This window comes from Mustela lutreola, chromosome 6 (assembly GCF_030435805.1).
Source record: "Mustela lutreola isolate mMusLut2 chromosome 6, mMusLut2.pri, whole genome shotgun sequence".
In the NCBI taxonomy this organism is placed as follows: domain Eukaryota; kingdom Metazoa; phylum Chordata; class Mammalia; order Carnivora; family Mustelidae; genus Mustela; species Mustela lutreola.
This window is the reverse complement of record NC_081295.1, coordinates 119,804,006-119,828,631: the sequence shown is the minus strand read 5'-3', so window position 1 is coordinate 119,828,631 and position 24,626 is coordinate 119,804,006. Positions and strand designations below refer to the sequence as shown.

The 24,626-nt window shown below is 54.9% G+C and overlaps 1 protein-coding gene and 1 long non-coding RNA gene across 2 annotated transcripts; one reads left to right on the top strand and one right to left on the bottom strand.

The window, feature by feature from the left end:
* Nucleotides 1–2,778: 2,778 nt before the first annotated feature.
* Nucleotides 2,779–20,136, bottom strand: LEMD2 (LEM domain nuclear envelope protein 2). Its single transcript, XM_059178605.1, has 9 exons — nucleotides 19,342–20,136; nucleotides 17,691–17,731; nucleotides 14,605–14,680; nucleotides 11,505–11,581; nucleotides 10,596–10,675; nucleotides 8,771–8,916; nucleotides 7,596–7,697; nucleotides 7,411–7,513; nucleotides 2,779–4,439 (listed from the first exon to the last, which is right to left on the bottom strand). Exons 1-9 carry the CDS (start codon nucleotides 20,093–20,095, stop codon nucleotides 4,289–4,291), a joined length of 1,530 nt encoding a protein of 509 aa, XP_059034588.1. The 5' UTR covers nucleotides 20,096–20,136; the 3' UTR covers nucleotides 2,779–4,288.
* LOC131834229 (uncharacterized) lies at nucleotides 18,962–24,569 on the top strand. The gene is made up of 2 exons (XR_009354794.1): nucleotides 18,962–19,212; nucleotides 24,189–24,569. It is a non-coding gene; the product is annotated as an uncharacterized LOC131834229 (long non-coding RNA).
* Nucleotides 24,570–24,626: the final 57 nt, after the last annotated feature.

Here is a 24,626-nt window from a genome sequence, read left to right as displayed (position 1 = left end):
CCCTGTCTCCTTCCTAAACAGAAGCGGCTCAGAAATTGGGCTGTAATCACCAGCGATACCTCTGTTCCCCTCGCTTCTCAGAGCTTGTTCAGGTCCTCTGCTCCCAAGCCCCTGCTCTGGACTGTCCCCACCTGCAGCCTGGTACCTGCAGGAGGCAGTCCCTCCACGGTGGCCAGCAGTCTCAGCACACTGCTGCTGCCCGGTTGAGGGGTGCGCCCTTGAGGTCCTGGGAGGCGTCAGCCCTGGATGCCCCAACTCTTGGCAGGAGAAAACATCCTGTCACTTCCTTTAGAAATCTTGGCCCATCTGCTCCAAGCCCCCACTCCAGGAGAGGAAGAGAGAGCCGCCTGGCGCCCTGGAGGAAGAGCAGACCGGGTGGAACAGCAAATGCAGAGGCTTGGCAGCCGTGGGCTTGGCAGCCGTGGGCCCCGGGGCAAGGTGAGGGCAGCAAGCTGTGTGGCCAGAAAGCATAATGGGGGCAGGCATGTGGGCACGTCAGAGGAGCCTCCCAGAGCCATTTTGAGGTCCTGGCATAGTTTTACTGTTCTGGCAAACCCAGCACAGCTCAAAAAATTGTGAGTGGCTCCCATTGCTTTCTTTGGAGAAGGGAAGAGAGCAGGGCTGAGGACACAGGCTCTGGGCTGTTGTGCTTGGATTCAAACTGCAGCTCTGCTACTTGCCCGTCAACCCTTGCTTCAGTTTCCTCCAGCCCCCATAAAGGGGATAACAATAGCAACTACCGTGTGCGGTGTCATGGCCCCACAGTGGGCTACGGCTCACTAGGAGCATGTCATGATGTTATCATGTGTTGGCTAATTTTACCATTTCTTTCTCAGTGACGTCCCTTGGTACAGGGATAAAGTGATTGATCTGCCTGAGGTCTCAGCCAATAAGGGACAGAGCCGGTCCTGAGGATGCTGAGTGCCTGCCTGCCTCGCACTGTTCAAGCCCCAGGTGGCATGCTACCCCCACCCCCCACTCATTCCCTCTGTCTCTTCCCTGGTGTACCACGAGCCCCTCTGTCCAGATTCTCTCCTTGTCTCTAGAGCTTTCTCTGGGGACAGGGTGGAGAAGCTAGCCTGACTGTCCCAGGAGGCCTGTTTGGAGCTGAGTTACTGTCTGACCACTCCCCTGCCCCTTCCCTTTGGTGGAGGCCAAGAGGATAATGGATTTGAAGTCCATAGGCCTGCTTCAACGCAGGGATTTGTGTGTGTGTATGTGTGTGTGTGTGTGTGTGTGTGTGTGTGAGGGAGAGAGAGAGAGAGAGAGAGAGACTCAAAGTCAATGGTGTATTAATTAAGGGGAACAGCTGCTACTGCAGTTCTTATGATAAGTCAGTGACAAATGGCTGTGTTTACCTTTCTTCTGAGCGGAGGCTCCGGAAGATGCCCTAGAGCTCCTGGGTGGATGTCCATGGCCGAGATTTGTGGGGTACAACCTCTCCCTCCTTCACCACCCACAAGCTTCTTTATCTGTGCCACCAAGCCCAAGGGGGCTGTTTGTCACTGAGGAAAGACAGGTCCGCGGCCTGGGGAGGCTTGGAAGGGAGTAGTCAGAGCCACGGAAGCTTCTCAGCAATGGCTCCCACTAAAAAAGAGGCCCCTGGATCCCATCCTCAGGCAAATCCCTCCACCCTGCCCTGTCCCTTGTGCAGTAAGAGCTGCTTGAAAGAGAAGCTTGGCCCTTCAAAGCAGAGGAGGGCTGCAGGGCCAGATCTGAGGCTGAGCAGCAGAGGACGCACCTCCGGGCCTTTGTGCCTGCGCTCAGTGCTCCAGAAAGCCAGGGGCCGGCTGGCAGGGGCCTTTTGTTATCTGGCTTATTTTGATCTTGCTGCCGCTCTCCAAACAGCCTCACAGAAATAGAACCGTGCATTAACTTCCTTCTCAACTTAAGACGAAACAGGGGAGAGGGAAAAAGAATCTCTCCCTGAAAAACAGAAACGGAAAAGGTGGGCTTGTTTCTGTCTGGGTTGTGTTTCTGGGTGCTTTGATGGTCAGTTTCTCCACAGAATTTCCCGCAGATGGTGCTCCTGCACCAGCCACCACCTAGAAGTGGGCTGTTGTGGAGGGTGCAGCAGGGCCGACAGAGAAGGACGCCAACCCCCATGCCTGCAGCTCTTCCCCATACCCCACTGTGCCCTCTGGGTAGGGACTGTCTTGGCGGAGGGCGATGGGACCCCGGAAGCTCCGTGAACCCTTGCGCTGCAGACCCCCATATGCCCTGCGCCCTCCCTCCCAGACTGCCCCCGGGGCCTCCAGAGCAATGGAGGCCCAGACACTGGTCTGTGGCAGACATTCATCTCTGCCTCCTCAGAGAACACAGTCTGCAGACAAGGAGCCCCAACCAGCCTCACTCTGCTCTTCCTTCCTCTCCCTCCCAGGGCTGAGAGGGGCTGAGCACCACCCGGGAGTGTCTGGGGCCCTGCGGGGAAGCAGAAATGGGGCCGAGGATGAAAGGTTCTACTGACTCTCGCCCCTTGCACACACTCACTGGGACCAGGTGGGCATGTTTTGAGCTCAGCCCGCCTGGTATGAAGGCCATGCAGAGTGATAATGGGGAAACTGAGGCTCTGGGAGGTTTGGGGGCTTGCCGGAGAGCCTGTTGGTGAAAAGGCTGGGTCCCACAGCGGGGTGGGGCCAGCCAGCCATGGGAGAAGGCTCAGGGCCCCTAGTCAGCCCACCCCACCCTCCTCTTCTGCTGACCTTTTGGCAAGCTGCCATCCCTTACAACGTCACTCTAGGGGGAGAAAGGGGGAGAACCATGGACAAGAAACACATCCATTTTTAATAAATAGTTTATTTATCCAATAGTTTCAACCCTGATATTGAAGCCTGTTGCAGTGTTATTCTTCTGGCTGGAGCCTGATTACGACTGTTTCTTTGCCACGGGGCTGGCACTCAGATTCCAGCCCCGCCGATCATCCAGATATCAGAGGAAATGAGAGAGTATTGCTCAAATGAGGGAGACTGGAGCTTTATTAGAGAAACAAAAAATACCAGAAAGACCGAAAGGGGGTGGTTGATGCCTTCTGGAGGCAGCTGTTTCGGCCCGCTTGCCCCTCTCCCGCCTGCTGCGGCTGAGAACATATGGGAACGCGGCTCTGCCGGAGAGGCTCCCCGCACTTAACTAATAAGGCCCCCCGCCAGGGCGGTTCTGGAGCCGGGCTCCGGGCCGGGCCGAGGGCTGGCGGGCTGTGCTGGGGGGGCCGTGACGAAGGTCTGCAGCGGCGCATGCACGCTCCCTGGCGGCCAGCAGGGGGCAGCCGTGAGGCCGCCGCACACCGCGCGCCCCGCGCAGCTGGGGTCGGTGCCGCCAAGTTCTGGCTCCACTGCCTCCCCGTGGGGTGGCTGTGGTCGCCCTAAGACACGGTGACCTTCGCACACCGGAAGCGCGGCACTCCCAAAGTACCGGAATGCGCATCGTGGCCCCACACAGTGCCGTGGCTGCGGGGCTGGTCTAGAACGAATACTCTGTGAGAAGCACCGCTGGAGTCCCGGAAGCCCGACCCTGGGAGGCTGCCTCCGGCGGCCAGAGATGGTGGCAGCGGGCAGCCCTACCCTCCTGTCTGCTCTCAGGCCCCTGTGCCTGCTCCAGGTCCTCTCAGGAGGCCACCCTGGCAGCTCACTCCTCCTGACCTGAGGGTTCCGTGTGCCAGGACCTGGCATTTCTAGAGAGTTCTTCTACAGTACATGTTCTACTTTCTAGCACCTTACCCCTTCGGGATAAAACAGGCCCCACCCAGCTAGAGGACAGGCTTTCTCCCCTCACCCTTGAGCTCCCAGGTAACACCCTCTGAAGGCACATGGACCCAACTGCTCCCCAACCCCTGCTGCCCCAGCCTGCCGTCCCGACCCGCCTCCCAAAGGCACGATGCCCACCCTGCTGAGTGCTCGCCAGCGGTGGGAGAGCTGTAGCCCACCGAACTGCACACTTGCTCTGCAGGGTCTCACGGCTGCTCTTTCGTCTTTTCCCTGCATCAAAAACAAACCCTTCTCCCTTCTTCTGCCAGCAATCAGGGCAGAGAGGATCGGACCAACACAGAGGACAAGCTAGGCACTTGGCCTCTGGCTCTTCCCCACCGCTGCCCTTCAACGAAGCCCATGCTTTCCTACAAGCTGATCTCTGCAGAGTCTTATAGACAGACCTTTGGAACCGGAGTCGGGAGGAGGGTGAAAGTCAAGGCAAGTGTGAATTCAGCACTGGCAGGTCTGGTGGCCTTCTTGTGCCCCTGGAGGGGACTGGCCTGGGATAGGCCGACTGGGAACAGGCCCCCCTCCCCGCCTGGGATTTATCGCTCGGAGTCAGAGAAGGAAGAGGGCTTAGTCCATCTCCACACCAGCATATCTTCTCCAGCCACGCGGTGGGACTCTGTCTGGATTCGGGATTCGTTGGACGCCAAGAACTCCACAGCCCGGTCCCAGACCCGCTTCATGCGCCTCCTGCAAAGAAAGGAGCCAGGCTCAGCAGGCCAGCAGCGCCCCGGGAGCTCCGTCTGGCACTGATCAGAGAAGCGAGTGGGCCTGTGTAAACCCTTTGTACAAACCGAGGCCAAAAATCCAGGAGCCCGGATGGAATTTATCTGTGGGAGGAAAAGGCGTCAGGTACTAACAGAACTCCTGCAGAGGAGAGAAATTTCTTGAGCCACAGAGAAATGATTCCTCAACCTTCTCTGCTCTAAAAGCATTCAATTAAAGGGAGCTGAAGGGAGCCAGAGGTGGCCAGAGTACCCCCAGGTGTCCGAGTGGGAAGGGGCTGTGCCGGCCTTGGCCAGCTCTTGCTGGGGCCTGTTCCTGCAGCAGCCCCGGTCAGGCGGCCCCCCACCAGTGCTGGCTGCATTTTAATGCCCCATGTGGGCCAATTAAAGAGTGGCCACTGGGCTGCTGAGCCCAAACTCCACAGTACTTTGGAGCACAGGAATGAGCTCAGCATCTAACTGGGGAGGCCAAGAAACCAGAGCTACTCCTGGAACCAGAGCTACCAGGCAGGGCCCCTTCTCTGTTGGCTCCCCGGGGACTTGCAATCCCTTGGACAGCCCCCTATAAACTCTTTCCCCTCCAGGCTAGACAGGAAGTTTCCAAGGCGGTCAGGGAGGGTTGCATTGACATCTTCTCTTTGAGTCCCTGTGTTTTGTCAGCTCTGCACACTACCTCCTCATGCCCCCTCACGTGGAGAGGGGCTAGGGGTACGTCCATGTGGGAGAAGGAGAGGTTCAGCCTGGGGGCGGACAAAGGAGCCTGAGGCGGCCTGTGGGTCAGGAGTTAGAGTGAGGGTGCCAGGGCTTTCTATCTCGGGGGTCAGTCCTGCCACCAACAACCCCTCAGACGGTTCAGCAGTCCCCAGTTGGCTGGTCTCACACCAGCCCTCCTTCTCAGGCTGCCCACGAACAGGTACTGATCGACGCCCTGCTAGCCAGCTGCTCTTAGCTCCCCTGCCTTCCTTGCCAGCCAGGCTCCCCAGCCCTCCTTCAGCCCTAAGGGCAGGCGCTTCTCTGCAGGGCCGAGGACAGTGGAGGGTTTGGCTGTGATGGCAGTGAGGGCTTGGCTACGCAAATCAGGGGCCCTGGGAGATAAATTGAGGGGCTGAGAGCCAACAGGGGGTGAGTCTCCTGGGGTTCACTGCCAGGGCTCAGTCCCCATGGACCGCCATTGCACCTGTGATCTCTGCATGGAGGCTGGGCAGCTCAGGCCCAAGACGAGCAGTGGTGGTGCTCTTGCTCTTACTCCCGTTGGTGTGCAGGCCCCACCGAACGGAAGGAAGCCCGAGAGCGTCAGGGCTGCCCTCGGAGGAGCGTTCTGGCTAGGCGCTGACTTAATGAGTGGTGAGGCCCTCTCCCGACACACCCGCGCCCCACTTCCCGAGGACCGGTCACTACCCCACAGCAGTTTCCTTATTCCCTCCCGGGAAGCAAGGCCAGGGACTTGGGCTTCTTCCTCACAGCCTCCCCGAGACCCAGGGGTGTGTGACCCATAGCAGGAGCTCAGTAAACATTTGTTGAGTAAATAAGGGGCTTCCCTTTGCAAGGCAGTGTTGTTATCTCCACTTTGGACGAGGAAACCGGCTTGGAGGGGCCATTACCCATGGCCACATGAGGACTCTGGGCAAGCCAGAAATTTGGTGGCAGCATGAAGGCACCAGGTGACCTTGCCCCAGAGGGCCATGTGGCTGCCTTGTGCTCACACCAACAGCAAGCACTGGCCACTGCCGGGGTCCAGCTGCCCCTGCTCAGCTCCTGCCTGCACCTCCCCAAGGAGGAGGGGGGCCTGAAAGTTCTTAAAGCATCTTCACCTTTAAAAGGGGTCTTCAATGTTTTACTCTATCAATTCCTCTTGGGTTGCACAGAAACACCACCAGCAGCTGCATTTTCTTCAGCAAGTTCTTAGTCTCTCCAGGTGCCTCAGTTCCCTCCTCTGTAAGATGGGACACTCGCCGCCGTAACCTCCCATGGCTGCAGCAAGGAGTGAGTGAGCAGGGTGGTGTCTCCTGAGGGCCCAGGGCAGTGCCGGCTCCCAGTGAGCACTCAGCCAGTAAGGGCTCGGCACCCCCTGAGGGGATGGCGTCTGGTCCCACACCACAGCAAGCTCTGAGGAGGGCCCACAGCCTGGGCTAAAGTCGTGGCAGGCGCTGGGGACCCCATCCTCCAAAGCTATCCGTGCTGGGTTTTGTCAGGCTCCATCCAGCATCTGCGGCCCAGGCATGACCGTGGCCTTCTCCCCTTTCCCGTGCAGCTGTGCACCCTGGAAACTGACCCCAGCCACCACTGCATAACCCTGCTCTCTGCTACAGGCATGCACATGTACATGTGCACGCGTCTGTGGGACGCACGTCACGGTATTTTAGGTAATGGGTCATGGTTCAAAATGTTTGCAAAACAATCTCCTCCTGGCTAGTGACTGATTCAAGAATATACAAGTCACCGGTTCCGGCCAGCAGGGCCTCAAGGAGCGTGTCACTTGCAGCTTCTGGGAATGTCTTCTGCCCATGAGAATGACCCGTCTCTCCCCTGCTGCCGTGACAAGGGAGATGTTGCCCCCACTGCGGCAGGCTACCATCTTGTGACCAGGGGGAACTCTACACCAGCTCACAGAGTCTGCGGAGGCGGGGACCATAAGCATCGCAGAGAAACGGAACCAGAGACCCAACTCTTCTGTTCCCAGTGTCCACAGGACTCTGGACCTCCACTCACAGAAACCCAGCCTGAGCCACCGCGGAGAAGAGGGTGCCAGTCACCCAGAGTCAGCCACCCAGAGTCAGTACAGACGCTCACAGGGGCTTGTTTCTTCCAGAAGCTTCTTTCAGAGCTGCGCTTGAGCAGTGGCCAGAGGTGGGCACAGCCCTCTCCCCGGTGCCCCTCGGGGCTGCACTGCCCGCCCCCAATAACTGACGCTCTGGGCCTCCTCCCATGGCACTCACCGGCTCTGTGGAGGGATGAGGGTGTCGCGCACGTGCAGGATGCCCACGTATGGGTAGCGCTCCATGTCCTGCTCCCAGTCCACGTAATGGTCCTGGACCACGTCTGCAGGGCAGGACAGAGGGCAGGACTGAGGGCAAGGACCTTCTGGCAGGTGCCAGGAGTCCTCTCCCTGGGGGCCACGCACCTATAATCTTCTTCACCATCTCATACATGGCTTGTTCCTCTTCTTCCAGCTTCCGCCACCGGTATTTCAGGAGGATCAGGAGCCCCCATAGGAAGGCCAAACCTATGAGGGAACACGGGCCCCATGACTCCGTCACATCCCTCCTGGCCGCTGAGCCAGTGGCCAGATCTCAGGGTGGGCCGGCCGCCATGCCGGAGGCGGTGGGGGAGCAGCACCAGGGTTCTGCCTGCATGCCTGCAGCGTGTCAGGCCCAGGCCACCCGCAGCAGACGTGGGCCGTGGAGGTGCAGGGGGTAGGCAGGCTATGAAGTGATCATGCTCCTCCCGCCGGCTGTCACCACAGAGGCCTCCCCAGCTGCCCAGATTGCGGCTCCTCCCAACCTCATTCCGGGCCTTTCATCTCCTCCCTTGTGAACTGGAACACGGCATTTCATACATATATACATGTGGGGCCCTTTGTATTCGGAGACACTGCTGCGGATAATGATGTCTGCACCCGGCGGCCTGAGGGAGGGAGCCGTGTGCACGCCCAGATGGCCTGAAACTTGTAACTCTGCCAGCTCTGCAGAGCGGCAGGTCCTGTGACTCGGCCTTTGGCCTTCAGAGACGCCCCGAGGTCTCTGCTCAAAGGCAGCCCCTGATGTCAGGCGACAGGACCTGTGTTCGGATTTGTAGCTCAGCCCCCTGGGCCTTTCCCGCTTTCATCGGGTACCTAGAGCTCCCAAGGAGATGTTTACATTGTTCAGGGAATAAAATTAGGCCAAGGTCCTGCTGCGCCTTCTCCTCCTTTGAAAGGCTTGCCCTCTGAGGCCCTGGAGGGTTGTCGGGAGATGATGCTGGGCTCCCGCCCCGGGCCAGGCTTCCCCCCACCACTCCGACCCCGGGGACCCTGATCGTCCTGACCCTGATCAAGGATATTTTCCAGTTACCCTCATGCTCCTGCCACCAATCTCTAAAGATGACCTAGAGCAGAGGCTGACTTGTTCATCTCCTCTGTTTTATTACACAGACCTTAGGTTCACTAGATAGAAATGAACTCTCAGGGCCTGGGTTTCTAGAACTCATCACTCATGCCTAGGAGCGTCCCTGAGCCTGGGCTCTGGGGAGGTGCTGTGTGAGCAGTCCCCACAGCAAGGATGGGCTGGGGTGGGGGAAGAAGGGCAGCCGAGGACTTACACCAGAAGAAGATGAGCACATTGGTGACCGCGGTGAACAGGGCGCGGCTCAGGCGGCAGCCCACACCCATGCGGGGGCGGGCAGACTCCAGGCAGACCACTTTGTCCACAGTCGTCACCAACTCCGATGGATCTTCCCCCTTCAACCTGAAACAGGACATGGGGCTGCAAAGACGTTCCCAAGCTCCCAAGAGCCCTGGGATCAGCCCTACTTTAGAGCAGATAGAGAAAAAAGGATGAGCTTTGAGGCCTCTACTTGCTTATAAAATTGACTTAGTATCCTGGCTGCATGCTTTCCAGAAATTTCCCACGTTGGCTACTTAGAAAGAATAAAGCTTTAAAGACGGCAGCAGGCTTGAACCCCTACCGCTAAAGTGAAGTCCCCCTCTGTCGGGTCTTTTGACAGCCCCTCTCAGCATGTGGAAGATTAAACTGTAAATTGGATTCCCACCTCCCAGCACAGAGAAATGGAAATGTTTACTGAATTGCTGGCTTTGCACTGCATGGCAGGAACTGAGAGTCTGGGAGGGTGTGCTTTTCCTCGGTGACGGTGACGGGGATAAGAAGGCACATAGGCTGCTTAAGAGTAAAGATGGGGTGCTGTGAGGCTCAGGGAAGGACAAGCAAAGGATTCTCCGAGGCCAGGCCCCGGCCCCATCACCTCCAGCCTGGCCCCTAAGAGGTGATGTTGGGATGTGTGGGGATGCCCACGCCTGCACCTTCTTCCGGCTAGTTGACAATCCCGCGCTCCAGACCACACAAGGGAATGCCCAGTCTCTGAAGCGGTCCAGTACCTCACGACCCACTCTGAGCACCGGTCATCTGAGCTGGGCTTGGACACTCTCCTGACAGCCTTCCCCCAATGTGAAAGGGTGAGTGCCATCATTCTTCTATGCTGGCAGCTTTGGTGAGTGCTGCGGAGGATAAAATCCATATTCTCTCCTTCCCTGTTCCTAACACAAAATCACTCAGCCACTCAGGGAAGCTTTTTTTTTTTTTTTTTTAAGCCAATGAATTTTAATCGTGCCCTGCATCCAGTGAGCAAGCTTTAGGTTGAGCTGCCCAAGGGGCTTCTGGTGGAGGCGAGGCCGACAGAATTAGTAGTCTGGGTGGGTTAGAATGGAAGGGAACAAAACCCTAGAGTGTATTTGAATATCAGGAGCTGTGGCCTGAACAGAGACTCCACAAACCCTGGAAAGCGAGAGGGAGCCGGATGGGGGTAGTGTGGCTGGTGCGCCCCTCCCCCACAGGCTGACCAGCCAGCTGGGGCTTCTCAGGAGGAAGAGGGGGCTTGCCATCTCTACTAACAGAGTTCCGCAGAGACAGAAATGAGGTCGAACTGCCCAGTCAGAATAAAATTCAGTATTTCCTTTTGCAATGTCCATGCTGAGTAAAAACCAACAGACAGAAATGTTTCATCTAGGAAGGAAAACTAGCAGCGGACAAAAGGAAGTGCAGAAAAATGCCTTCTCCAGCAACCCTATGGAGCTGGTAAATGCAAGGGGCGCAGAGTGAGTTACTTGAAACGCTTAGCTAGAACACTTGGCTCACAACCCAACACCTGGATTTTGTGTCTTATCTTCAAATGGCTCTTTATGCTGCTGGCCCCTGCCCCACCCCCAACCCCCACTGCCCTGGCCCCAGTGCTGCTTCTTTCCATTGCCCCGCTGCAGGCTTAGCCCACAAGGACTCAGCAGGGAGACCTGCCTCCAACTTCCGCCCTGAGACACATCTGTGAGTGCTCAGCAGCCGGCCAATGGGTAAGGACCATGGCCGCAGGGGCCTGTGGCAGTGTCGCCACCCTGTGAGGCCCCGCCCATACTCACCAGATGCCCACGTCTTTGTTACTGCTCAGTATCCAGGTCAGTGCGGCTTCAAACTTGGCGGAGGAGTTGCCAGTCACATTCTGTGGGAGGGAACAGGAGATTAGTGCTGTGTCTGGGCGGATCAGCTGGAACATTATTCTCCTCCTGGATTAAGGTGTCCTCTGCAGGCCCCAAAGCCCTGTTCTGCTAAATGCACAATAAAGTGGCAGGTGGAAATCTGGCCGATGAGAGCCAAGAAAGAGCTCTACTGGGAGGAGTCGATGCAGAAGCACACAAGAAAGCAATGTAGGCCTGAGGTAGCCAAGACCACAGCATCTTCTCAAGGACCAAAGTGTGAGGCCAGAGAACTGGCAGCTCATCTTGGGGAAAATAAAAAAAAGGGGAAGGGGGGTGGGGGCGGGGTAGGGTGGGAGGCCGGTGGCCAGTCCCTGCTCCGCTCTGGGCCTCAGTTTCCTCATCTGGGAAATGACAAGGAGCTAGGTGACCCTTAAAGTTTCTGCTGGCCCCCAAGTTCCAGAATTCTATCAAACTGGGGCCAGGCCAACAGTCCAACAGACCCTGAGCAAACTACACAGCGAACATAAAGTTAAGAGCGGATAGGCAGAGTGCAGCTCCGTAAAGCTGCTGGGAAGGAAAGAAAAGTGGGGAGCAAGTAACAGGGCCCCTGGAAAGAGGCAGCAGGCCGGCTCACAGCCCACCTTGGACCAGTCACCCCTGCTGCTGCCCAAACTGAAAGTAGCCTAACACTCAGAACTAACTTTAAGGAAAAAAAAAAAAAAAAAAAGGGAAAACAAAAAAGCCAAAAAGCAAACACAAAACAAAAAGGGAAAAAAAAAAAGCAGGGCTTGCAAGATCAGTACAAAAGCACGAGGACCTCTCGGGAATGGGTAAGCACCGCAGCCTACTTACTGCTAGGTACTCCTGGGCTTCCATTACAGGAATGCATTTGCTTTTTAGCTTCTCTGGATTTCCACATTCAAAATTACCTAGGAGGAGAAAACACACATTCAAACACAAAGAAGAGGTGGAAAAAAAATTATTCGGAAACGGCCTAAAAAAACTGCAGCGAGAATCAAGCCATCAGCTCTGATGGGGAGCATGTGGCCCCGCGACTCCAGCTTCCGTGGGGCATCTTCACTCCGCAGCAAGATCAAAAGCCACTTAGCTTGGATCGATTCCAGATCATTAAAACCTGACCTGCAAAGCAGTGCGGTGATTTGCATTAAATGACTAAAAAGCTGCCCAATCCTAAGGTCTGTTTGCAATTGATCCTTAAAAGGATCAGACAGATAGCTTTGGAAGGTACCAGAATGGCACTATAAATAAACGCAACCTGGGAGAAAAGAGAGGCTGGGAAGCCGTAGGCACTGCAGGGATTCTGACCGTGACACAGGCAGGTGACCTGGTTGAGGGGTTCTGGGGATGTATGTCCAAATGCCCCACAGAGAAAAAGGGTGTCTCTGTGCTGGGCAGTGGGGCCTCAGTGTGGAGCCCCAAGGTGCTGTTCCCATCTGAGCACCCTAGGTGACCAGCTCCCACCTAGGAGGAAGCCCACCCAGGGACATCTCCTTGGAAAAACCTCTGGCCTGTAGGGGAATCCTGTTGAACCAAATTACTCTGGACTTGGGGGCCTGCCACAGTCACTGGCTCTCGACAGCCCACTACCGCCCACCCACCACGTGCTGCTTCCCGCGGGTCACCAGGCTCCTTGAGAGCAGGGACAGCACATGGTGCACCTGCACAAGACCCTGAAGCCACAAACTCTTAACCTGGTGCCGCCTAGGGGCCATGGAGGGCCAGTCTGTGTGCTGGGGGAGGAAGTGGCTGAGGATTCTCAAAAATCTTGAGAATGAACTACAGCTTATCCCTCTAATGCCGAAGTTGATTTTGACTTTAGGGGACCCCTGAGATCAAGTTGGCTTCACCTACCCTGCCCTGATCGCCCTGCCCCGCTTAAGCCTGCCTGGATCATGGCCATGGTCTCCTAATTGGTTTCCTCCTCTCCCCCTTCCCATCCATGTCTTATCAACAGGAGTTTAAAATGATTCTGCTTAAATGGCACTACTACCCCTGAGCTGCTGTCGCCTTGGCATTCCTGGCTCCTGGCTCCTAGCACCTCTCTCCCCTGCTTGAAGGCCTCCCTGGCGTTCACTGCCTACGGAGATCAAGCACCCGTGGCCTGCCGTCCACAACTGGGCCCAGCTGACCTTTCCAAACTCCATCCCTTGTTTCTCCTTCCCCTGTGAGGCCAGCTGCTTCCATCCCTGCCCCCGTCATTTCCTGCCTCTCTGGCTCTGCCTTGCCCCCCACATACATAGAATCAACCTTCCTTGGGCTTCAGGGCCTGGTACAGACACCACCTCCCCTGTGCCACTTTCCTGACTGCTCTGGCTAAAAGGCAACATGCCTCCTGGAACTTCTGGCCTCTCGGTTCTCATCCAGTCATGCCTCATAACAGCCAGTGGTCAGGGACGTAGGTGGTGTGTCTCTTCTACTAGACCAGAAGCAGCCTGTTAGCTGCAAAGGCCAGCACAAGGCTCTGCTTACAGGTGATCTGTGGGGGTGGTGGGGTGGGTATAGCCTGGTAGAGCCCTCATTCCCCGACAATGAGACCCTAGGGTTGCCCCTGACTTGTCAGAGGACAGAGGGCTTATCAGAGGACAAGAGGCACTAGGCTCCCTGATGGCATAAGCCAGGACCATAGTCAGAGGGCAGGAAGGAGAAATGTCTACCAGCATCCACAGCTTAAGACAGAGTTTCTCTACTTTATACCCTGGAGGTCTTCTGAAAATGCAGACTTTGATTCATAGGTTTGGGATGGGTCCTCAGAGTCTGCATTTCCATCCAGTAACCTCCTGAGTGATTTGACTGGTTCCCGGACCACAACTGAGTCACAAAGGTCTACAATACCCTCTTGGGCCAGAATTTATATTCCAAGCACTTGGGCCGCAGAGAAAGGCCCCTGAGGCCTACGGTGCTGTGAGCTCCCACTCCTATTGCTCCTCCTCCAAGCTCCCAGATGCCTCTCTGCCCATCACCAGTCTCCTGCCGTTCAGGAGGAAGGTGGTGGCAGAGCTCGGGCCAGTAAGACTGGCCCCAAGGGCTGAGGGCCCAGTACAGGCCCATCTAGCCTCAATTCCCTAGCAACAACTTTAGAAAAGGCCCCACAGGTCAGAGGTGTCTCTGGAACATCTCGTAAGACTGAAGAGCTCCATCTGGTTCTTGTGCCAAATATATTTCACCGGGGGCATAAGCTTTGGTCATTACCTATGTTTTTAGCAAATGATTCTTAGAGGTGTGGGGACGGGTTATCTCTGGCCTCAGAGAACAATTTTCTAAATAAAACAGTAGGGGAGCCTTCCGAATGGATGACTTTTTAGGGGGTATTCATGGGGGTGCTGAAAATGCCCTCTCCTAGAGTACAGGACTTCCTTTTTCATTTTGTTAAAAAAAAAAAAAAAAAAAGACCCAAGACTACTTGGTGGGATAGGAAGATGGTTTCTGAGACAATAAAGGACTTATCCAAGGTCCTCCAGCCAGATGGGGTAAATGGGACCAGAAGTGACCCCGGGGCCCTGGCAAGCTGGATGGACTTGAGTGTGACTAGCCTACCTTGCCGACCCCTGGCCCCTGCACAGGCCTCTCCTCCTGGCCTGGCCAGCCACCTGGTACAGGGAGGCCCTCCAAGTCAACAGACCTGCACTGAGGAGACCTAGGGCGTGCCACGCCCCCTCCAAGGCAACATGAATGCCCCAGACCTCAGGTAGTGGGCATCCGGAGAAAGCAGAAAGGCTTGGGGCCAGGAGCCCTGGGACCCTTCCAGGGGATATGAGAACCAACTGTAGGCTGAAAGGAGATGTGACTGAGTGGAAAAGTGGGGAAGGCAAGGCGTGGTTTTGCAGGATATCTTCCGGGAGACATCTGGCATCTTAGCCGCCTGCCAGCCAGCCCCCACTCAGCTGCTGAGGGTGAGAGCCCACCACCCTGGGGCTCTGAGAGAGGCACTCACCGGCTTGGATGGCCAGAAAATTGTAGAGCTCATGCAGCAGCTCCAGCAAGGCCGCCTTCTGCTTGGCCTGACAGAACTGGAAGAGCACAGGACAAGCAGTCAGCAGAGGGGTGATGGCCGGGGGGGCTCTGTCTATCTGGCTAGGCCTCCTTGTCTGTACTGTCAAGGGCTGAGCAGCCCGGAACCCCGCAAAACCCACATTCTCCAAAGGATGGGTAAGTATCTGGTTAACCATAAAAGCTGAGGGAGAGCTAAAAGCAGCCCCGGTTACTGTCTAAGAGGCACCCCCGGCCTCTGTCCTGTAACTCTCCTCGGAATGAAGGCCATGAGGTTGCGGGAAGATGTGGTCAGGCCTCCGTGGTGGGCCAGGCAAATGCCACACTACCACGGTCTCGTCCCTCCTTGGGCCATTCCCGTCTGTTTTTGGAGAGCCAGCTGTCTTCGTTCCGCCCATAAATCATCTACTGTATGCATGAGCTGCAGCAAAGGCCTCATCCTAGACATCCAGATTCTAGACTGGAACTGTGATATCTCTAGGCATCTTGAAACGGGGGAACGAAAGTCACCCGTATGAGGACATGGGCACGGGAATACAGGCACACCTAGCTCTCCTGCACCCGCAGCTGAATTGAACCCATTTTGCTAGGCTGCTAGCTTGAGAATATTTAAACGGAAGGCTGCTGTCCTTGAGAATGAATGACAGGCCACGGGCTGTCAAGAGTCTGCTCCGACTCCTCACCACAATCCTGACCGCACCCCAATTTCTCAGATGAAGAGCTCAAGGTTTAGAGACCTGCTAGGACCCCAAGATCCCACAGATACCAAGTGCTGCAGCCAGTCACCTCTAAGCCTGCCGCCCCCTGTAGACCTCCCCTGGGGTGTCATTGGCCAGGGCGCCTGACTGACACCGAGGGCCAGGGCTTGGGGCCTGGCATGACAACTGCCGGAGGAACCACAATAATATCCTTCTTGGACTCACTTGTGGCCCTCATCTGCAATGTGCGGGGCTTGGTTTCTCATAGTCTCAGAGGCCAAGATATGTAACCTCGTGTTGCTTAAAGACCCAAAAGCCTTTACAGGGTACAAAATGGCAATACCAAGATTTACAAGTATGACCATGAACATTCTAAGACAACTCCCAAGTCTGTAAGTGGAATCAGGTACCCAAGATACCTTTTAAAGACGAATGAGACGGGAAATGTTGATGATAGAAAATGTAACTGAATATACACAGAGATTCCAATTCTATAAACATACGTACGCAGACAGGTGAGAGGGGGAAGGAAACGCCCCCAAAATGTCAAAGGCGATTTATTATCTCTTGGTGGCAGATTCATGGCTGATTTTGTCACACTTTTCAAATTTTCTACACTAAACATCTCTTACTGTCACAACCAGAAAGAAAGAAAGAAATAAAGAAAGAAAGAAAAAGAAAAAAACCCACAAAAGGACAACAAAAGTGGTCACAATGAGCTCTGTTCCAAACTCACCGACATTTAGGCAAAGCAGGGCTCACACCACCTAAAGGGAACAGGACAGAAGGCACCAGACCACGAGACGGCCTGCCTGAGATAGCACACCCACTCCCAGCCTGTCCACACGTTTTCAGCAGCACAAAGGCAGAAAGAAAAACGCTAAGTGTCATCGTTGGCTGAGAAGGGAAAGAACATGTATATCTATAACTCCAGTGCCCATCTGGGTTCTGGGGGAGCCTGAGAGTCGCACAAAGAATGAAACTTTCAGCAAGAGCCTCACCAAAGCCAAGAAGCGCCTCCCAGTTCCTGTGTCCGCCCTTCACAAAGACCAAGAGCATCCTGTGAAATCTCAGCTCAGTGGCGCCTGCTGACGATGCCAGACCCTGCTCTCGGATGCTCAGAGGTTGTAAGTCCCCAGTCTGCTCACTGGGCACGTTTTTAGCAAGGCCCTGGATTGTGCCTGTCGGGGCTCACTCAACTGGGGTGAAGAACCAAGAGACAGAAACCAGAGAAATCTTACAGACTTGTTGCCCATTTTCTGCTTTCGGGGTTCAGAATTCTAGTGTTCCGTCTGGCCACTACCTATTTTTCCGGGCCACTTCCTGTAATCGCCAACTGTGGTTTGCACAACACGAGGGAGCTGAAACTTAAGACGAATCTGTTTTCCCAAAACAACTGAGAAGAGGCAAAGATACTTGGTGGATGAACGCAATAAATGAATGTTAACAACAAAACAACCCTTAATGCACAGCAGAAGCCAAAGAAGAGATGAAACCTATTATCTGCCCCAGGCCACCCCTTCAGTGACATGGGTAAGAGAGTGAACACATGACCCTGTATTGTTTCTTTCCCAGCCGCTGGGCTGCTAGACGTGGAGACTGAGGCCTCCAGAGAAGCCTGGCACTGCACACTTAATAATTAGACTACTAAGTCATGCCCTCTGGCAGCAAAAGGCTCCTCCTGGTAGGATTTATGACCTGAAAATTTACTGCCTCCTATCTTCCCTAGACTATCACCAGTGCCAGCATCCCAGCTCCCGGCTAATGCTAGGGGCATGAGTCATAAATGGATGGGGCTGCTCGCCTTCCCCAAATATTATTTGTAGGGAACATTAAAGCTTCATAAAACAAATCTATAGAACTGGGAGGACTCATTCTACTTCAGATATATTTAAAACAACCTCCCCCCATCCCATGATGTTTCAAATCCGAACGGCACCCGTCAGTCAGCCACAGACGCACTACCAGAGGGCATATGGACCTGAGAAGCCAGCCTCCGGGTGCTTAAAACCATCAGCCCCCACCTTCTGCATCCCCCTAGATTAACTCAGGCAGAAGATCAAAGTCCCCAGCGCCGTGATTGATGGGAGAGCTTCCATAACAAGCCCAGGGTTGGATCCTGGGAGTTCAATTCTCTCTGTTTCAAATACTCCTTCGCCTGCCACAATTGAGTCTGACACAAACACCACAGAACACGATGTGATTCTGGTACATTACAGGAAGCACTCCTGAAAATGAGCCTATTATGATCTTTTTCGGGGCCAGCTTACCTCCTGGCAGAGGCTAACATCCTTGGGAGGAATAACAAAAGCTTAGAGGAACGCAGACTCACCTTATCTGTTTTGCTCTCACAGTCCACTGGCAATAATTTCACTGAGACCAAGAAAAGAAACACAGAGGAAATTAAACGTGTGGGTGGAGGAAAAGACTGCAAGAAAGGGACCAGTCTCAAAATTCAGGGGAAGTAAAACATTACCAACATAAGGGTGGGGATCAGGAAGGTGTCATCTAAGTGGCGGCATTTTTAAAACATAGACAGTAACACGTAAGAGTTTCCCAATCCTGGATTAGGAATGAGGATGAGGGCAGCTAGGTCCAAGTCCTAGCGGGAAATGATGAGCCACAGGCTCTTGGGTAACTCAACCACTCTGAATCTCCGTTTCATTTGTAAAATGGGATCGATAAAGCTTCCCCTGCTTAACTCAGGGAGTTAACCTCCAACAAGTCAATATACATGATGGTTTTGTAAATTGCCAACAGTGATATGTTGAACAGGGATTAGTACCATCATGGGAGGGGCGCTCCAGGTAAATTTCAGTATATATCCAAGAGCTGTGGTCTTAAAGCCTCTCCAGCAGTAAGTATGACAGTAGACTCACTGTTGTGGTACCAGTACAGTCCCACGACACTCCGGGGTCTGCTTAATTTCTTTAGCAGGTGGATAAACTGCTCTCAGAGCCAAGAAATTATTTGGGTGTGTGCACAAGTCTGGTATCCCCGTGAGCCCACAGACTCGTTCGTATACCCAAACACCCATCTGCTGCAAGAGCTAAGACACAATTTAGCTTCTCCCTCCATCTTGGCTGTTCCTACCAGGCGTGAAGAGATGTGGCCTTGGCCTGAGGCTGGGAGCAGGATTAATCACGATGCTTTCCAAAGAATATAAAAAACTGGTGCACTCACAATGTCACTTTATACTTAGACTTTAAATTTATACACTTTACCCTTTAAATTTATAAAGAAATGATGTCTATGTTGTTTTCTGTTAGACTAAAGCCCAACGTTACCCAAGAGGCAAATTTCCCTTTTAAGAAACATACCAATCCTCAACTCTTCAGGAAGCATACTGTATCCTGCAGACCACTTATTGGCATGTCTAGTCACTGAAGTGTGGACAGCAGCATGGCTGGGAACATGAACCCTCTCTGCACACACTCCAGGAGGATAATGCAAGCAAGGATAAATGCCTCCATTTATATCGGTTTAAACTCTTCTGGTGCTGCAAAGCTGGGAACCCAACCAGATCTGATCTGTGGGCAGTGAAACCTGGGGTGCCTTCAAATGGGCACTAACGTGTGAATGAGCAAGAGATCCAAGTTAAGAAAGAACGAAAAACGAATGGGGGTGGACCTGTCTGTTGGATAGGGGTGTGGTTTTCTCTAGATGGGGGAAAACCAGAGGTTGAGGTGGAAGTGACTAGGAATGAAGACTGCTTCCAGCACGTGGTTGAAAGGGAGGTTGGCAGGGAGGGTTAAGGCAGAAAATGAGAACAGCAGAGAGTGAAGACAGAAATTACTGCGGGAACTCCAGCCCTCTTCTCCCACAGCGGGAGGAAGGAGAGTCAGGGTCTGGAGGTAAGAAGACAGCCAGAGGCATCCGACAAGGCCCCGGGAATGTGCAGCCTGGCGCTGGGAGGACCGGGTGGCCGTTCTGGTGGACACTCGCGCGCCCGGGGCCCTCCCCTGCGCCGGCCCGGGACGTACTGTTGTCCTCCGCCTCCTGCGGAGCCGAGGGTTTGCCCATCTTCACCCAAAGGATGCCCAGGAAGACGACCAGCAGCCCCAGGCTGGCCCAGAACAGGAGCCGGGACAGGTAGCGCTCCAGCCGCCGTCCCGCTTCGGGCCGGGCCCGCGCCGCTCCGGCCGGGCCAGTTCGCGCCGCCCGCGAGCCGGGGCGCGGGTCCGCGCCTAGGAGGGCTGAGGGTGGCCGTGCTGGGGTCGGGGTCGGGGTCGAGGCCCACCAGCGACGAACTCCGTGGCCCGGCGCGGCCCTGTCGAGCGGCCGGGCGTCCTCGTCCTCCTCGGAACTGCCCCGGACCGAGGTGCGGCGCCTGAGCGGCGCAGGGCGGGCGGGGTAGGCGAGGCCGCGGCTCTGGGACCAGGGAGCCGCGGAGGCCCCAACATCGCCGTAGGCCCCGGAGGTCGCGTAGGCCGAGCCCGAGACCGACGAAGAGAGCCAGGGCTCCGCTCGCAGGGAGGCCGCGGCGGGCCGTGCTCGTAGCGGCGCCTCCTCCCGCAGCCGGGCCTCCTGCCGCAGCCGCTCCTCGCCCCGCAGCCGCTCCTCGCCCCGCAGCCGGGCCTCCTCCCGCAGCCGCTCCTCGCCGCGCAGCCGGGCCTCGCCCCGCAGGCGGCGCAGCTTGTTGCGGTAGACGTCCCGGGTGGTGTCGGTGATGGGTCCTGGCTGGAAGCCCAGGGCCTGCAGCTCCCGCCGCAGCTCCAGGTCCGACAGGCCGGCCATGGCCAGGACGCCGCCCCCCACCCGCCCCCGGCGCGCACCGCACCCGGAACTGCTCCCGCCGCGGCCGCGGCGGAGCAGGCGGGGCCCCGCGCCATGATGGGAAGGTCTGTCTGGGTCGCCATGTTGAGAAGGTCCGCCTCTGCCTGATTGCCGGCCATGATGAGGGGGTCAGAGTCGGCCTTTTTGGCCGCCATGTTGGGGAGGTCCGAGGATTTTTTTTTTTTTTCTTCCCCCCCTCCTTCTTCCTTTTTTCTTTCCCCTCCTTGCTCAGTCCGTCTCCTCCGGAAGACCGATCAGGGTTTCTTTCCAAATATTCCGCCCCATGCGCGGTCCCTTGCCCTTGGTAGGCATTCAGCAAAGTGTTGATGAATTGCCTAATGGTGAAATAATGGATGAATTGCTTAATGGTGATAAGCGCCAGTGGAGTATGAGGAGATGGGATTCTTTGCCTCTGTCTGTGCTTGGGGAAGGGCTTTGTTTGGCCGTGAGCTAGATGCCGGAAATGTTCTGAGACCCTGTCCGACTTCAGGTCGAGGGCGGTAGGCCTCCGTGGTGTTTTCCTAGGAGTTCGCTCTGGGGTGGAGCTCCGAGGGGATGTAGGCCCTGTCCCAGGTCCTCTGCCCCAGGTCCATGCCACGGGCCTCAAGGAGGCAGAAGACCCAAATGCCCTTGGGCTTGAGTGGGCAGTACAGGCTTCTGGGAGGAGCCCGTATGTGTGGGTAGTGGGATTTTTCACAAGAGATGGGTAGAGGAAGACCCCCGAGACACAGTCTTGTATCACTTGCGAGTTTAGGCTGGGGACTCCCAAATCCTACCGGCGCCACTTTCAGATGTGTGATCACATCCGATTAACATTTATAGTCTGCTGGCCAATAAAGTTGGTAGGGCAGTTATGAGGATTAGAAGAGGTAATTTGTATGAGAGGTTCAAACAGTGCCTGATAGGCCTCCTAAGTGGTGGTGGTGTTGTTTTTTTAATTTATTTTTTATTTATTTTCAGCATAACAATATTCATTATTTTTTCACCACACCTAGTGCTCCATGCAATCTGTGCCCTCTGTAATACCCCCCCCCCCCACCGGCCCCCGCCACTTTTTTAGAGTCCATAGTCTTTCATGGCTCCTAAGTGTTTATACTTAATCCCGCTCTCTGCAGGGGCAGCTTAGGGGTGGGGAGGGCCGTTTTAGAACCTCCCATAGGGCACCCTATTTGATTACAGGAAGTGAGAGGCCCCTAAGGGAAGCATGGGGGAGTGGTGACAAATGGAAACTGAGCTATGGCTCACAGCCTCCTATTTGTCTCCCTACCCTCTTTGTAAGCCTTCCACATCCTTCTCCAGCTTCCTGTCCCAGACGTTTGTGGCTGCCCTTGGCCTCCCAGGTACCATGCCACTGCTACCCTTCCAATGAGGTTCCCCCCTTCCCCACCCGTGGCCCAGCCCCCGCCTTGTGTGTCCCTATTCCTTCCCTGGGTCCTGGGCAAGGCCCCTCCGCCAGTGGTTTGCATCTCTGCCACTGCCACTTGCTGTCCCACCGGGGTAGTCCTACACTGGCCACAGTTGCTGGGAAAATTACAGCCTCTGCTGTCGGGCTTCCATTGTTAGCCTCCCCATCTCCCCCAACTTAGCTGTTCCCATGTGGTGCAATTTTTCTCACCAAGTGTTGTTTTCCTTTTCTCTGCCTGTGTTTGCACGGACTGCCATGAATTTGATATAGTGATTGCCTAACACATACACCACATAATAGTATTTTATTTTTTTCTGAAGCACTGTTTGCATGACAAATGAGTTGGTAACATTTGTGCAGCTCCTTGCAGCTGTGCAGTTCAATATATAAGGAACGAGCCTTTCGGCATCAATACTGGCCCCGTGTATTCTAAGAGGGCTTGAATCTGATGCTTAAACAAAGTGAACATTCTGGCACTTTGCAGAGTTATGGTCTGTTTCATCACAATGGATCCCAGGACGATTTAAAAATATGTCCTGAACTGGAGCCGCCCCCAGCAGTGGTCCCCAGTGTGGGCTTTGTCAAGCCAGGCTTGGGTTTGGGGCTGCTGCTGTTGATATACCGACCTAGGGCCCAGTGACCCCCACCCGCCAAGCCTGTTGTCTTCCCTCTAGCCTGGAACCCATCATATCCTCAGGCGTAGCTTTCTGTCCCCCTGCGGTCCATCCTCTGTCTCCGTGGGGCTTCTAGAAGTTCCTGGATATCTCGCTGTGTCCAACGGGCCTTTGGGCTCATGTGCCCCCCCCCCAGGGTGTTTGCCAATCAGTGCTCCCATGCAATGCCTGCCTCCCCCGCACCCCCTACCCTCCACCCCTGGAAGAATCCTCACCGTTGGATGGAGAAAAGTCAATCAGAAAAACCCTCACAAGGCAATCGTCCCTCTCAGGTCTGGGGCCTTTCCATGTACCCTGCCCTGGAAAGGTCCGGTTCCAGTCTGTTCCAGTCCTGGCCCTTCCATGGATTGATAGCCCCCTGGTCGCCCTCCACCCACATCGTCTGCCAGGACGCCTTCACCTGCTCCTTGCTGCACCCCCACAGTTTCTTCACTGCCCCTGGCATCTTCCCGGCCTCAGGCTCAGCCCTCGTCCTCTTCCAGCACCACTGCCTTGTGTTGGGAGCCACCCTGGAGGTTCATGAGAGCCTTCTCAGAGTTTGCCTCCTGGGTCGAGTATGGGAACGCATATTTTAAAGCAAAGGGCAATATTGCAAAGTCAGCGGCTGCCCTGCATGCCCCCCTTTCTCCTCACTTTCTTGTGGGTTTTTTTTTTTTTTTTTTTTTTTGTGAGCAGCTCAGGCTGCAGGCGGTCTTCCTGATTTATTAAAGGCAGAAGAGGAAAAGCAGGCTCCAGTGTCCAAAATCTACTTAGTAACCACATCCACACATTTAGCAGAGGTGAGGGGCCTCTAGGAGAAGGCTCTGGATTCCCAGAGGGCCGGCACACCGCCGGCCATCCTGCTGACCTCTCTCTGTCTCAGCAGAGCCTTAGAATAACAACAGCCATAAATCTTTTAGTGGGTTCCATTCGCCTTCTCCTCCTGCAAAGAGCCTTGCACACATTTATCAGGTCCTTAGAGACCCTGGGGGACCATGGCCTCATCCTTGACCCACCCCCTTGCCAGCCTTGTGCATTTCTCTGGGCTTGCTTGGAACCGCATCATGGGTGGTATCACACCGTGGAACAGTGGGGTGCTGGCAGAGTGTGATTGAAAAGTGGGGGACAAAGTGGGTGCCCTCTGGGCTCAGGTCTTGACAGGAATGGTCCCAGCACAGCCCAGCTTCCGGCTGCCTTATCTCAGTGCCCCCCGGGGAAGAGGAGAGCTACCTTTCATCCCTCCAGGTTAGTGAGGCGGCAAATATTGTCACAGAGAAACGCCAGAACAGGTATAATGGACAGTCCGGTTGGCTGCTTTTCACAATCAGCTGAAAATATAACAAAACTCTCATTCTTTTGGCCACACTTTGATACCTGTGGGTAAAAGTTCCTTTAGCGGCATGGAATATGTTCCCCGATGTCAATAACGAATTGTGTATGAAGAAAAATGTAATGCTTTCAGAACATTTTCTTTTGGGCTTTGTCCATGATTAGATTATACAAAATTACAGAGTACAGATATCAGGCAATTACTCTTTGCTTTTAACTATTCAATTTCATGGCAAATCCACGTAGCTCGGTAATTATAAAATCATACCGATGTGGTTACCGAGAAAATACCTCATCATCTCCATCTTGTGAAGCGAGGCTCAGGTTGCCCTATAATTACCCGTGGTCCTGTTAAGTGTAAAGTACATTCCAGACGAAGAGGGATAATCTGTAACTCTCCGTAATTGCCAGTTTTCTGGCGAGATTCTTGCAGAATTCACGGGATGAACCTCAGTTAAGATGTGAGGAAGATCGCGGTCCTCTCCTGCCTGGTTCCTCTGGGCACTTTCCCCTTTCCCATCCCTGCTCCTGGCTGTGAAGAGCTTTAACCAAAAGCGGATCTCTCTTTCTTTCTCCTTTGTGAAAATAGGGTCATTTTTGTCTCGGCTCAACTCACACTATCTTCCCCTATCCCTCCCTCCCCACCCCCCATTTTAATTTCTTCCAGGGCTCTGCATGTCCAGTAAGCAATCGAGTCTGCTGTCCTGGAAACTGGAGGAACTCGTTGGAGAAAAAGAATTATTTGAACCGATTGTGAGAAATTGAACAGCGGCAGGAGGAGAAGGAGAGAAGAAAGGAGCGGACACATCCAACCAGGCAGCTGGGGCACTGTGCATACAGATGGAGGTGGTGGCTGGGTCCCTGTTGCGGCTCATTACTGAGAAGCACATCAGAGGCCACTGGGTGAGGGTCAGGGAGAACCTGGCTGCCACGCTGAGCTTTGAACAGGGCTGTTCTGCAGAAGGAACCCCACCCTCGTGCCACCTAAGTGCTGTGGCTGCGGAACCAATTCCGTTTTCAGAAATGCAGATTGCCTTTGGCACAACCACCTAGAGCTCTTGTTTCCTTCTTGTTACCTATTTCAACGCTGCTCTCCAACCCCAGG

Excerpts from the sequence above, each read along its gene's own strand:
- LEMD2 (XM_059178605.1), bottom strand. The coding sequence starts at position 20,095 with ATGGCCGGCCTGTCGGACCTGGAGCTGCGGCGGGAGCTGCAGGCCCTG. Across the intron at positions 8,917-10,595 it reads AACAAAGACGTGGGCATCTG|GTTGAAGGGGGAAGATCCAT; the intron begins GTGAGTATGGGC and ends GTCCTGTTTCAG. Across the intron at positions 7,514-7,595 it reads GATGGTGAAGAAGATTATAG|ACGTGGTCCAGGACCATTAC; the intron begins GTGCGTGGCCCC and ends CCTGCCCTGCAG.